The 15,197-nt window shown below is 43.9% G+C and overlaps 1 protein-coding gene across 3 annotated transcripts in view; it reads right to left on the reverse strand.

Moving 5' to 3' along the window:
- VIT (vitrin) overlaps window positions 1–15,197 on the reverse strand; it is a 127,022-nt gene that overhangs the window by 72,624 nt on the left and 39,201 nt on the right. For all 3 annotated transcript variants that reach the window (XR_014083673.1, XM_081596241.1, XM_081596242.1), the window contains exon 4: window positions 2,274–2,430. Coding sequence is in view for 2 of the 3 variants with exons in the window: in XM_081596241.1 (XP_081452367.1) it covers window positions 2,274–2,430 (157 nt within the window). In the remaining variant the exon portion in view is untranslated. The remainder of the gene's footprint in view (window positions 1–2,273; window positions 2,431–15,197) is intronic.

The raw sequence follows: 15,197 nt of genomic DNA on the forward strand, positions 1-15,197 counted from the left end.
CCAAATGCTAATATTGCTGAGTCCTGGTCCTTGTCAATGCCATTCCTATTTTCTCCCTAGAGGTGTGTTCATCGATCATAAAGCCTTTCCCAACTCTAACTGCTCCAAAGTCTATAACCTCATCATGTCCTCATGTTGTACATTAAGCAATGCTGGGACCCCTCAGTTCTTACCTAAATGGATCACCTGGGCTCTGGGCTGGAAGCCAGGGGACACAAGTTGTAATCCTGGAAGTAACTAGCAATTTAATTAACCTCTCTATGCCTCCCTATGGGCTTCCCTGGTAGCTCAGATGGTGAAGAATCTACCTGCAATGCAGGAGGCCCTGTTTTGATCCCTGGGTAGGGATAATCCCCTGGAGAAGAGAATGGCAACCCACTTCAGTATTTGTGCCTAGATAATCCCATGGATGGAGGAGCCTGGTGGGCTACAGTCCGTGGGGTTGCAGAGTTGGACACTTTCGGCTCTTCCTCTTCTGAGGATGTTAACAGCAGCCTCGTAGGGCTGAGGCGCTGCTAGGAGAGGATCTCTGTGTAAGGGGTTACTGTCATTATGAAGACATCTTGTGAGCTCATATGAACTCGTGTGGCTCTGTACCGCACAGGAGACAAGGAAAGACAAGAGATAGACAGCAAATGCCAGAGGAAGCAAGTGTCAACCTGGAAAAATACAAGCAGGTCTAGGATAGGCTCAGCCTCTACAGAAGATGTCAGTGTCTACACAAACACAAACCAGAGTGTGCTGATGGTGTTGGCGGAGCTGTGAGGGCATGCACACGTGTGTCGGGGGTGCGTGAGCACATACACTTGTGTTCAACCACTGGTAGAAGGCATGAGTGTGTGGACAAGTGATTGGGTGGGGGGGTGCGCTGTGTCAGGGTGTGTGTGAACACACACACGTGTGTTCAAGTGCAGGTAGGAGGCATGAGTGTTTGAACAAGTGATTCTGTGGGGCAAGCACAAGTGTGTGTGTATTCACGTGTAGATTTGCATATTGCCTTGCTGCACAAAATTAATTTCAGGGTGAAAGCAAAATATTTTTATTCCGTAGTTTGGAGTTAAGAAATAGAATTTGGTGTTTGTTTCTTTAATGTTCCTCTATTTATCCTTAATAGAGCTTTTGTATTCCCTCTCCCATTGAAAAATCAGGTAGCTCTTCATCTCTGTGTGCCGATGGGAAAAAGAGTATGGCTGACAAAGTCTATTAGTAACTCTTAAGTCTTATTTTAGGCAGAGATTTTTTTCATTGCTTCCTCAAATTTCAGAGAGAGGCTACTGCCTAGACACCTTGAAAGGGAATGAATTTTAGTCCCCCCTCTCTCTGGCAGAGATACAACTGAATGAACAAGTGACTGGCCTGCAAGTAAAGAAAAGTGAAAAGAGGCCAGAGGCCTGAATAAGTGAGAAACTTCAGCCAGTATCTGGCAGCCAAGCCCAAACTTTAGAGCCACATCTCACAGCAGTGCTGGGTAGTGAATAGAAGCGGGAGTACTGACTTGAGTTTGAATCCCCACTCTGATATTTTTCAATGGTGTGGCTTTAGAAAGGCTATTCAACCTCACTTCACCTTTAAGAGGTGAATAACAGTGGTAGATAGCACGCAGGGGAGTTGTGGGGGCTGAATTAGGCAACACAGGTGGAGTGCTGGACATCCACCCATCAGCCTTATTATCGAACATATTCAGTAAACACACCTTCCCCTGTGTTTTGACTCCAAGCCTAAGTGAATGAGGTGTGAGGCTTCTGTGAAGGTCACGCCTGCCTCATTTAAGCAGTGACATAGTCATGCTTCCTTCTTCCTGGATCCCAAACCAACAGCTGATCAGTCAGGACCACCTGTCAGCCTACTTTTCACTGTTTCCTGTTCCCATTTGTCTCCAGCCATCAACCAGAGCTGTGACATTTCTTCTCTAAACCTCTGGGCCTTCCTTAGTCATGTCCCTATCATTTCCTTGCTCAGCACATACAGGTAGAAAATATTTTTTTACATCATCAAGAACTTTGGTTTCTTTGTCATGAACACGAAAGAGTAGGATGCTCCTCCCCTCTCATTCATGTGTAAAGAGAAGTCAGTTCTCCTTTCTAGAGAGAGGTGCAAGGAGATCCAGGGCCATGCACAGATTCTGGGTCTTCCTCTGGAATAGGGATGCTTCATAAAACACAGTATGCTCACTTAAAGTTGTCCATTTTTGCTTGCTAATCAGGCAACCCTGCGCTGGGGGCTCCCTGCCCACACCCTAACCGCTTGTTCTTAAGTAACTCAGTGTTGCCCACCTGTGAACTGCAGCGCCGCACACGCTAGAATAGGAAGCGTAGACGTCAGTGCCGTAAACGTGGTACCTGGGGTCTTGGCATCCTGGCGGACACTTCACGATGAACTCAACATTGGTTATCTTCCCAGCTCTCACATCACAGCTGATCTGAGGCACAGCTGGGAATGCAAAATGAAGTCACGATTACACTTTGTGATAGCGGCTTATATATGGGGTGACTGTTAGGTTATAACTATTCATTTACTTGATCTCTAAAAGCCAGAGCCTGTGCCGACCCTGGATCCCCTCTGTATAATGAAAGCAGAGAGGTAATTAGGGCATTCCTCAGTCCAAAAGCGCAATCACTGTCCGTTGCATTTAACCTGCTGAGAGCAAGAACAAGAGGCTCATTCCTGTGCTTAATCGAACAATTAATTAATTGGAGTAGAGAACTCTGGGAAAAGACCCACCTCCAGTGGCCAGAAATGTCAGTGTGGGTGTCCACAACTGGAAAATACTGTTTTTTCAGGTGCTCTAGAGCTAGCCCAGGAAAAGAGGAAATGCTAAGAAAACCTTGCAGGAGGAAGGAAAGGTATTGGGGAAGGGCGAGTTAGAGAGCATGGGCTTTGGGTCAGGACTGGCTAGGAAAAGGTGGGCCTACAGCAGCCAAGACCCCAGCTGGAGCCTGGTGGGAGCAGAGGGATGGGCAGGGCCAGGCCAGGAGGAGGCAGCTTGAGTGCTTGTGTTCTGTGAACGAGGTGGGACTCGTTGGAGAGTTTTTGAATTGGGGAGATAGATAATGAAAGCGATCTTTTGTCTTGGTCCTTGAGGCTGGGTCCTAGCTCCAGGGTCAAGGTAGGACATCTTTCCTCCTCTTCCTCAAACCTCAGTGGAAAGCTGGGGACCGCCCTGTTGAGCATCCTGGGGAAGCCCATTCATTCATCCTCCCTCCTCTTGGGCCTCGTGATGCCGTAGGCAACCTAGCAATAGTCAGTCGGCAAGGCTGCTGGAGCCCCAAGCTTGCTTAGGGATGAGATGATATAGATCCTCTAGTGGCAGTAACTAAAGGCGGGTGTGGCTGCGTCTTCCCTGAAAAAAATTTCCCTCAAAAACTCCTGAATGAAAAGGCCTCCTAGAAGATCCTTTGCTGATGCCCCGGAGCTAGGAATGTATTCTCTAGAAGAAACTCTGAAACACAAACAACCGTTCAAAGAGTAAGCAGGAGGGAACTGGAAACCACCAGATGCAAGGGCTGCCTGGCAGAGATGGGGTGTTTGGCGAGCATTTGGAGGCAAGTCACAAATAGGACTGAGCAAGAACTGAAGGGGAGGTTTCTATGGAGTCTTCTTTTCTTCTTTTTTTTTGCTAAAAAGAACTTTCTAGTAAATGAAGTTGCCCTTGAAGGAAGGGGCAGGCAGGGACTGAACAGTTGAAGATGGGATGTCTCCATTGGGTGGGAGGTGGAAAGAAGGCCCTGCCCAGTGGTGAGAGTCAGTGATTACAAACATAGATTCCGGATCTCTGCCAGGCCACCCATCCTCTAACTGGGTTACTGAGATGCTCTCAGAGTTGTTAATGGTTTCCAGCTGTATCCAAAATGTATTTTTTTTTTTTTAACTCTTTTGTACCTGAATGGGTCAGAGCTGCATTTCCTTCAGACTGGAGAGAGGGCTGAAGTTAGAGCTGCTGCTCTTTTCCTAAACACCCCTCCCAGACAGTCCTGGCCGCACAGGGCTGGGCCAGCATGGAAGTCCTCCTGGGAGCCCGGGGGCTGAGTGTGATCACAGGCTAACACAATTTGTGGTCCCCATGGAGGAGGGGAGCGCCGCGCTTAAAATGGTTTTGTGGTTTCATTCTCCCCACCACAGGCTGCTTCCTCTCCAGTTATTTTCTTTTTATCTTCCATTCTTCTAAACCCTGATACTCAAGGCTGCATGGACTATTTTGAGTCTCGGAGCACTGTTTTAAACAGACGATTTGGGGATGCAAGATGCCTGTGTAGCCTCTCCTAAAACTGGTTAATTGTCGGATCACTGGGTGTATAACTAACTGCGTTCAACTCTCCTCCCTTCTGCAGATCACTGCCCCATTCCTGAATGCAGCTCCTCCCTTGGATGCAAAGAAAACGAAAGCATTCCCTCTTGGCTCTTAGTTGTGTGAAATAGGAAGTGACAGCTCTGTGCCCTGGGATTCCATGTGGGCGTGACTTTGGCATCTTGAGGTTTTGGACCTCCTGGTAGGCCAACCCAACTCTTCTGGGGTTGTAAATGGAGTGCTATGGAGAAGCTTGTTGCATGAGTGTCATACAGTGATCAAACCTACAGCAAGACAGGTGCGCAGGCAGTAGAATTTTCCATGAAATAGTTAGCTTAAAATGACAAGGGGAAAAGTGTCACATGGGAATATTTTGCTTCCTGGTCATCAATTCCCACCCTCAACTAACCCCTTCCTTTGGGGGGAATTTGTTTGTTTGTTTTGTCTTGCTTTCACAAAGGCCTGGGGCAGTCCCTCCAATTAGATCTTCTGCTTTATCTGCATCCAGTTGGATTAGAAATTGGTGAATTAATTCACCCCACGATAGTGGGAGGGGGGATAAAATGAAATCAAGCATGTACACTCGTATACTTTGAAGATGTACTATTCACTGTCCCCTGAGCCTTACTTGCCAAATCAGTGCCTCCCTGCTCCCTTCAGACCTGAGGCAGATACTTTTTGAGCTGCCTTAATTTTGACTTTTCCTCTGAAGGAAGCATTATTTCTGCACTTTTGAGAGGAAACACAAAGATAGATGAAAATGAACCTAAACAACAAAGGAGAAAGAGAGAAAGGAAAACTTCTGGGAAGGCATGTGGGATCTTCCCAGACTAGGGATCAAACCTGTGTCTTCTGCACTGGCAGGTGGATACTTTATCAGTGAGCCACAGGGAAGCCCCCATCCTACACATAATCATTTGCATCTGCTAACTATCAGCTGTAAAGTGGGATAGTTCAAAAGTATGCAGAAGAAATCCAGAGATAAATCATTTCATTTGGGCCTTAAGTGGATGGATGGATGACTCTTAGAAGGTTGCAAGAAAACAGACTACTTCACAAATAAGTGGGAAAATACTGTAAAGGAATAAACCGTGGTTTCCATATACTCAAACAAAGAGCGGCCAAAAAGATGCAAATGACTGCTTCTTGTTGGCTGGATTTAGATATTACACTTTCCAATGATTTTGGCCATCACTCTGAAATTATAATTAGCTCACTCTCTCCAGCTTAATTTTCTGTACAAATCGAACAAATATTTGACCTTTAGACATGCTTTGTCATTGCGCCCTGTTCTTCCAATGTTCTTGATTATATGTGCTTGATTTCATTCCTTCCTGAGTGTACTTTTGTGAGTGGAAGCGAGAAAACCCTGGGCTAAAGTTACAGAGCCCAGAGTTCTGGGGGAGCCCAGAACTACTCGAGTGGAAGCTGCTCAGAGACTTGTTTCCTGGCCGTTTGCTCTGGTTCCACCTCATATGATTCCTTAAGGTTACCTTGCCTTCTCAGGGCTGTTATCATTTTCTCGATGGAACTCAAATCAGAGCATCTCAGAATCTGTTCTTCCCAGAGGACCTTGACACTAGACACAGGGAAAAGAGAACCATTTGCAACCCAGATGGCAAGAACTAGCGATAATTTTTAGATGTTGTTCACTGAGGCAATGGGTCTGCTGTACTGATCTCAGAAGCAAAACAGGTACTGTCTGAGCCTCCACTTTCATGCAACATTGGGATCTTAGAGGCACGACTGCAGATATTTCTGCTCTAAGTTGGGTTTTCTGCCTGACCTAATAATAGAGTGATTATTGGATGATGTCACATACAATAAGCCGATGATGTAGAGGCCAAATCAAACTGTATAATCTCCTGCTTATTTTCTATTCATCTTTTCAGTGAATGTGGTTTTCCAGGCAAACCACATTGCTTTGGGAAAACAAATTTCCTCATCAATTAGAGAAGGCTGTGATAAGCTTGCCTCCTGGCTGTTAATGAGAAAGAATTATTATAACATAAAAGCACTTATGCATAAGCAGTTTTGATATGAAACTTAATTTTGTTGGATTGTGATATTCAATTAGAGTAAAATTCTATTTTTAAGAAAATCATGTAAAAATGTTAATGAAACAAAATGACCACCAAATAAAATTTTAAGATGAAAGCTTCCTTCTCCTTGATCCTGACATCAGTGACCAGATCATATTAATTCTTCCTTGGCAGCAAATTCTTTTGCAAAGATTCTTTTCCATTTTGCTTAAACAGTCTTTGACCATGTTGAATCTTTTTAAAAAATTTATGTTACTGAAGTATAGTTTATTTAAAGTGTCATGTTAATTTCTGTTGTACAGCAAAGTGATTCAGTTTTACATATATATATTCTTTTCAATTATCATTTATCACAGGATATTGAGTATAGTTCCCTGTGCTAGATGGGAGGACCTTACTGTTTATCCATCCTATACATAATCATTTTTAAAAAATTTTTTATTTATTTATTTAGGCTGCTCTGGGTCTTTGTTGCTGCCTGGGCTTTTCTTTAGCTGCGGTGAGTGAGGGCTACTCTCTAGTTGTGGTACTCAGGCTTCTCGTTGTGGTGGTTTCTCTTGTTGTGGAGCACATGCTTAGTTGCTCTGAGGCATGTGGGACCTTCCCGGCCTAGGGATCAAACCCATGTCTCCTGCATTGGCAGGTGGATTCTTTACCAGTGAGCCAACTGGGAAGCCCCTATTCTATACATAATCATTTGCATCTACTAACCCCAAATGCTCAATCCTTTCCTCACTCACCTTCTCTTCCCTCTTGGCAACCTCAAGTCTGTTCTCATATCTGTGAGTCTGTTTCTGTTTCACTGATAAGTTCATTTGTGTCATATTTTAGATTCCACATACGGGTGATATCTATGATATTTGTCTTTCTCTGTCTGACTTACTTCACTTAGGATGATAATCTCTACATCCATCCATGTTGCTGCAAATGGCATTATTTTACTCTTTTTATGGCTGAGTAGTATTGCATTATATATATATATGTACACACCACATTTTCTCTATCCATTCATCTATCGGTGGACATTTAGGTTGTTAACGTATTTTGACTATTGTAAATAGTGCTGCTATGAACATAGGGAGGCATGTATCTTCTTGAATTACAGTTTTGTCCAGATATATACCCTGGAGTGTGATTGCTAGATGACCATGTTGAATCTTTGATCAAAATCTATCAGTACCTTTTCGCTGCCTTGAGGAAAAATTCCAAAATCTTTAAGGCCTTTCCATAGTCCCCTCCATGGGGAGTATTAGGGGTTAAATAAGTATTTTCCCTTTTGTATAAAAGATTTCTCAGGATGCAACAGTTGAGGGAAACCTAGGATGTGTGATGAAAAGGGTTTATAAAGACAAAGCTAGTAACAGACACTTGCCTCAATAAATAGATCCAAGCTCCAGCTCTAAGCATGTCAAAAAGCCTATAAAGATTGGTCCTTCTAGCTAGTGTTTTTGTCAGCCTTGAGAAAACACCTTCATCCATGCACCACAGATAAAAGAGTGATTGAATGACAGAGGTTAATATGCCTGTGGTGACACAGCTTTTGGGCAATTGCAGAAATTTGTATGTCTAAAAATAACCTACTCTTTAAAAAATTTTTTGGCTGCACCACAAGGCATATGAGAGCTTAGTTCCCTGACCAGGGATAGAACCTGTTGCCTGCAGTGGGAGTGTGGACTCTTAACCACTGGACCGCCAGGGATGTCCCTAAAAGTAACCCACTTTTAATTTAGAAGGGACTGTAATACATAATTTTCACTTGACTCTTACAAAACCCTGAGAGGCATATTGTCCTTATTTTCCAGAGAGATGTTTGCTTGTTCAAGCTCAGGTGCCAAGTAGCAGAGCCAGGCCCTGAACTCGCGCCCCGGGGCTCCAGGCACATAGCTTTGCCAGCTCCCCTTGGGTGCTTCTCCCACTACTGAAGAGAAGGAGCTAAACTGTTGCCTCCCTGCTCTAATCCTGCAAGGCTTTTCTGAACTTAAAGATCACTGACCACCACTAGTGGGTGAATACAGGAAATGTCTTGCAAATAGGTTGTCTGTGTGGGTGTGTTCGTGTGCATTTGTGTGTATCTGTACACATCTGTGCATTTATCCCTAACACTTGCAAGGCAACTCTTCTAGTGCAATTTTCCTTGCATTCTTTGCCTGTTATTTCTGAGGATTGCCATGGTAGAATTTATTCAACTAAAAGTCTGCAGCAGAGAGTCAGCCTTCTTTTTCCCCTACACACCAGAAGGAGGACTAGAAGTTAATCCACTTCCTTTTTCATGGTTTGAGAGAGGGCACAGGCACCAATCTGTGTGAAGACACTGGTGTTGGAACCAAGTGTGTTCTTGGTACCAACACCTAAAGAGCAAGAAAACATTGAGGGTTACCTACCGGTTGCTACAGCTGACAACATGTGAGCTCAGTGAGAAAGCTGTGTGTGTGCTATACCCAGATCCTACAAGCACAGAGCCGTATGTCTTCAATAGCTCCAATACAATCAATAACCAAGTCCCAGAACAGTTACCTCCTCATACTGAGGTAGTACCTCTGGGAATTATCCCCCCTTTCAAGGTTGATTGCAAAAATATTTCCATGCCTTACATGGTATTAAGGTTAACTTATTGGAGAGAACTATGAGAATAAATTGCAGCCATGAAATTAAAAGACGCTTGCTCCTTGGAAGGAAGGTTATGGCCAACCTAGATAGCATATTGAAAAGCAGAGACATTACTTTGCCAACAAAAGTCCATCTAGTTAAGGCTATGGTTTTTCCAGTGGTCAAGTATGGATGTGAGAGTTGGACGGTGAAGAAAGCTGAGCACCGCAGAATTGATGCTTTTGAACTGTGGTGTTGGAGAAGACTCTTGAGAGTCCCTTGGACTGCAAGGAGATCCAATTAATCCATCCTACAGGAGATCAATCCTGGGTGTTCATTGGAAGGACTGATGTTGAAGCTGAAACTCCAATACTTTGGCCACCTCATGCGAAGAGTTGACTCATTGGAAAAGACCCTAATGCTGGGAAGGATTGGGGGCAGGAGGAGAAGGGGACGACAGAGGATGAGATGGTTGGATGGCATCACTGACTCGATGGATATGGGTTTGGGTAGACTCCGGGAGTTGGTGATGGACAGAGAGGCCTGGCGTGCTGCAATTCATGGGATCACAAAGAGTCGGACACAACTGAGCGACTGAAATGAACTGAACTGAACTGATGAGAATAAAAGGTAATACATTTCACCCCAAGCTAAGTGTATTTCAACAGACTCCAATATAATGGAAATATTTCAGAATGTGGTTTCACTGCCTGCAGGGAATATCTTGCTGTTTATCTTGCTGACTGTTGTCTTCATCATGTAGATTTCCTGCTCAAAACACTCTCTGTGTCCCCACCCTCTAAGGAATGGCAAAGAACAAAGCTTCTCAGACTGACATTTCCTAGCCCACTCCAGTACTCTTGCCTGGAAAATCCTATGGACGGAGGAGCCTGGTAGGCTACAGTCCATGGGTTCGCTAAGAGTTGGACACGAATGAGCAACTTCACTTTCACTTTTCCCTTTCATGCACTGGAGAAGGAAATGGCAACCCACTTCAGTATTCTTGCCTGGAGAATCCCAGGGACGGCGGAGCCTAGTGGGCTGCCGTCTACTGGGTCGCACAGAGTCGGACACGACTGAAGCGACTTAGCAGCAGCAGCAGCAACCCATCTTCCAGCTGCATCTCCCATGATGCCCCAACAGTTAAGCCAAATCATGCCACTCACTATTTCCCGATGCCGTCTCACTCACGATATATGGAAAGCCTAGAAAGCCTTCCCATGTAGCTCTGCCTGTAAAATTCCACTGATTTTTCATGTCCTACCTCAAATAGTCCTTCAAGGAACCAGTGTGAATACTATTGTGTGTGCATGCTAAGTCTTTTCAGGCGTGTCTGACTCTCTGTGACCCCATGGACTGTGGCCCACCAAGCTCCTCTGTCCATGGGATTCTCCAGGCAAAAATACTGGGGTGAATTGCCATGCCCTCCTCTAGGAGATCTTCCTGACCCAGTGATCGAACTGAAGTCTTTGATGTCTGCTGCATTGGCAGATGAGTTCTTTACCACTGGTGTCACCTGGGAGGCCCTTTGAATCCTATTGTAGTCCCCTTGTTATTCTTTTGTAGCATTACCACATTTTGCTTTATTTTATAGTGTTTTGTTTCATTGCTGTTGTTCTATTTCATTCTGCTGTTCATTCATCCAGCAAATACCTAATGAGCACTAATTATGTGTTCATGGTGATTTTGGTCTAGTTGAAAAGACAGATTGTATATATATATATGTATTTTAAAAGCTCTTTTAATAATGTGCAGTAAGTCAACAGTAGAGAAAGTATAGTGTACTCTGGAGCCATGTAAACTGGTTTTTGGTGTGTTGGCAGTGGCTGTTGGGTCCAGGAAGGCTTTCCTGTGCATAATTTTATTTTACCCAAATGAGATCAGGTGCTCAGTGAAGTCAGAGACTTTGCAGAATGGGCAGGCAATAATATGTTGGAGTTAATCACCACAGCTCTCACCTGGGTAACACTTATCTCATCTGACCCCACTTTAGACTAAGTCCATTGCTTCTGGAGCTCTCCTGGGGCTTCCTTACATATAGAAATGCTATGGAAGAGATTTTGCAACTTAAAAGCTTTTCTCTCTCTAGCATAGGAACTCTGCCAGTCAGGGACTTTGCTAGAGTTGTTCCCCATAACTTATGGGGAAAAGTATGATGTGTTTATTACAGTATGGGCTGAAAAGCTCATGAGTTGAAGAGAAAGCCTCTTTTGAATGTGGAATCTACACATAAATGACGTTAATCCTTAAAATCCACAAGATATCTCGACTACTTTAGGAGAAGCGTTTCACGAACACAGCTAAATCCTTCAACCTTTATTTGTACTATTCAATGATGAAGAAAATGCAACTGCATTTTGGCCATTTGTCAGGAACTGTGTGAATAGGTTTATGCTGACTAAATACATCAGTGACGTGCCTGTGAGTAAGGTCAGATCTATGGTTCCAAAACATAGCAGGGAAATGAGAGCCTTGAAAAAGTCACCTGTGTACAAAAAACTTGATAAAACTCTCATTTTGTACAGTATGGTAAACTTTACTCTGCACCATACAGCAGGTTAATTTACTAAGACATTTGTGTGCGTGTGCTCAGTCATGTCTGACTCTTTGCGACCTCATGGACTGTAGTCTGCCAGGATCCTTTGTCCATGGGATTTCCCAGGCAAGACTACTGGAGTGAGTTGCCATTTCCTTCTTCATACTAACTTATGCTTATTTTTATTGTATTTTCCTCTCTTTCTGTTCCAAGAAGGTAGTCAGATTTTTGTGTTCTCCTATTTGGGGCTCAGAGTTGCAAGGGAGAGGGCAGGGGTTACCTGGCAACCCTTCCTCAAGGCTTTGGGAATTAAATACTCTAAATCCTCCTTGTTTGAGGGGGTTGGGCTTGGCCAGTCCAAAGAGTGATCGAGAAAAAATGACCTTCCATGACTGGGAAAGTGGGAGTGAGCGGGTAGGTCCCAGTAAGGGAAATGCCTCTGTTCCCTAACAGTTGCCTTGGGTGAGCATCACTTTGGGACAATACCTGGGGTGGTGCCCCTCTGGGTAGAACCTTAAGCATGAGGCTTCCCCACATTTCCAAGATCCCACCATTTATGAAATGGGGGAGCTATTCAGCTTCTAGGAATAACATGGGTTTGGACACTGAACAGTCCAGGGGCTCTCCCTGAATGTTGTAGATTGTACAAGGCTCCCGAGGACTGGAGCTGGGAGGGAGGAAGCCCACTAATGAGGGAATTTTAATATCTCTGCCCTTGGCAATTGGCAGTTTGGAGTCAGACTTGATTTGATTTATAAAATAAGGTGATGTGATAAGTCAAGTGACAGAAGAAAATTGTACCCAGTACAACTCTGTACGTGACAGCAAAATACTGGCCTGGAATGAATGGTCATATGAGTGGGAGGAGCAGAGCTGTAAGAACTAGTTCCACTGTTTTTATCTTTGCTTTCTCTTTTGTAAAACTCCCATGTGAGATTATTTTCAACATGTACTACCTTCTTGGTCCAAAGATCCGCCAATGAAGCTGAGGAACATCCATAAGGGACCCTGGGAGGCGATGAGTAGACCAAAGAAATAGAAGGAAAAAGAATTGAGAAGAAAAAGAAATGAGAAAGCAGAGGAAGTAAGGAGGAGAGAAAATGACAGTTACCTAAAGTAACAGTAAGCCTCTGCAGAGACAGAAGAGATACACAGGTGTGGTGCAAGGTCTCAGGCCAAGTCAAAGGAAGAAACTCCTTTTTTCTGTTTTCCCACATTTCCTCTATTGTCCCACATGTCTTCTCTTTTACTTCCTATTTGGTCAGCCCTTGATTATCTTAGCACCTCATCTGCTTCTAGACAACAGATATTGGGTTAATCAAAAAAAAGTCATTCGGGTTTTTCCGTAAGATGCTACAGAAAAACCCAAATGAACTTTTTGGTCAACCCGATACTTCATTCCTAAATTCTGGCTAGTCTGGGACAAGGCACTGGGAAGGCATCTGGGCTTGAGCCTCACAGAGACCTGAATTTCAGATCTGGCTCTGCCAGCTCATGGCACCATGTCTGATCATTAGATCTTCAGGAGCTGAAAGTAGTTCTACATGCAGAGTAGGTGTCAGTAAACTGTCCACTGAGCAAAACTCTCAAATGACCTCCCCCTTGTTATTTTACCCTCAGCCCTCTGGGTGGTGAAGACTTTTAGTCCTGAATAAACACTGGAAAGAATTGAGGGTGGGCTAGGAAAGAAACAGAGGGCACTGAAAGGTCCCATGGTTTCACATTTACATCTATAAGCAGCCCTGAGCTTATGTACGTCTAGTCCAGCAGTTCTCCAATTTCACCAGGCATCAGAGTGCAAGGTCTCCAGACTTCTGATCCTTGGATCAGAAGTAAATATTGATACTTACCTCCAGAAGGAGCTTAGAGCTCTCTGGGTATACAAAAGACACTCAGCAGGTACCTGCATTTATCTTTCCTGGAGTTAAGAGAAGTTGTAATTGTTCTGTCTTCCACTTCACTGTATAAGTTGGTGTGAAATTCTGTTGAGACTTGGCAGCTACTTTCATCCTATCTGTACACACGTGTCTATTTGTAATACTAACTCACTAATATATTGTGTTCTCTCTCTTCTCTCTTCATATATCTGGACAAAGGGATTTTGTTGCTTTTTCCTGGCAGGATTGTTTTACCTCCCTAACACAACCCTAACCATTCTACTCTTCTTTGAAAACCACCCTCCCAGCCTATGCTGCTGTAGTTAGAGTTTCTCTCCCAGGAATTTGAAATCAAGACTGAGACATGGTCTGCATGAAGCAGAGTTGGTGGGGGGGGGGGGGGAGGTGTGTGGTGGGGGTGGGCTGGGGGCTTGGACAGTGAGGCAGATACATAGAGAGGAGTAGAGGCACCCATTCTTGAGGTCTTTCTGCCTGGGGTACAGTCCTAGTGAGTTCCATCTGCCCTTCCAGCCTTGGGTTCTGCGAGATACTTCTTGTCCTACAAAAATCTCCTTTTTTGCTTACGTAAATCGCCCTTGGATTTCTGCTAACTGAGCGTAAATAACCTGCACTGAAATACTCCCCATTGCCTTCATGATGAACTCCAGATTGCTGAATACAGTAACAAAGCTCTTTGTGATCTGGTGCCTGCTTACCCCTCCATCTCTCATCTCAACACATTTGCCTCCCGCTCTAAACCTCAGTCATACTAAACTAATTTTTTAGCTCTTTCTGTTCTTTAGGCCTTGGAGATGCTTTTTTCTTTCTGTGTGTAACACTCTCTTCTCTTCCTGTTTGCCTGATCAATCCCTATTTGGCCTTCAGATATCAGTGTTGGTGCGTCACTTCCTCCAGGAAACCCTCCCAGATACATAACTTTTTTTCTCTCTATTCATGGAGTACCTTTAGCTCCCAAGGTCTAGCATTTATATAAGACATCATAGTTGCCTGGTGACTTGTCTTTCTTCCTCTCTAGATTTTGAGCTCTGTGAGGGCAAAGTCTGAGTCTGAATCACTGTTGTATCTGAGTGTGTAACAGTACCTGGTACTTGGCTGGCACCAAATCAATACTTGTCAGATGAATGAATGATGTGCCTCCCTTGCTATCAGTCACCTGCCCCGGTGGCAGATTAACAACGTTGAATAGAAAAAAATGAAAATTACGTTGGCCTCAAGCTATAGACTACAATTTGGAAATACTCCTGAGGCAAAGAATCAGATATAACCATACTTTGGGAATATCCTATTACTTTCACTGTATCTATCTTTCCCCGCTTTTTTAATGACTGTGACAGAGTTTCTAATTAGAGAAAAAACTTCATGCATATATTGACTCAAAAGTGCTGTATCACTAGGGAGATTTTGTGAATAAGGTTAGAATTTAGCATGTCAGAAATTCAATCCATTTGAGATCTCTCTAAGAGGTTTCCCCTTGGGTCGTTTAGCACAGACTTTCATAGTCACTGAAAACTGTTGTCATGGTAATCATGGAATCTTTCATGATTTTTGTATGTGACTCAATGAAGATACTGGAAACAACCCAAAGGAATTCATACTTGGGTGTGCATTTGTCTCCATATTAGCCCAATCACTGTTTTGAACACACATCTGCCCCTGGGCCAATTCTCTTGGCTCTCAGCCTTGACGGGAATAAATAAACAACTAATTCCTTTTTAGTATTTCAGGCTAGGAGGCTATGGATGGCTGCCCTTTTGGTCTCATTTCAACAGGAAGTCGTGCACAAACAGCTTAAAGGAACAGAAAAAAAAATGCTGTGTGAAACATCTCTTCTTCTATTTTAGGATTTTAAT

Source organism: Giraffa tippelskirchi, chromosome 4 (assembly GCF_054371585.1).
Source record: "Giraffa tippelskirchi isolate mGirTip1 chromosome 4, T2T-mGirTip1v1.2.pri, whole genome shotgun sequence".
Taxonomy (NCBI): domain Eukaryota; kingdom Metazoa; phylum Chordata; class Mammalia; order Artiodactyla; family Giraffidae; genus Giraffa; species Giraffa tippelskirchi.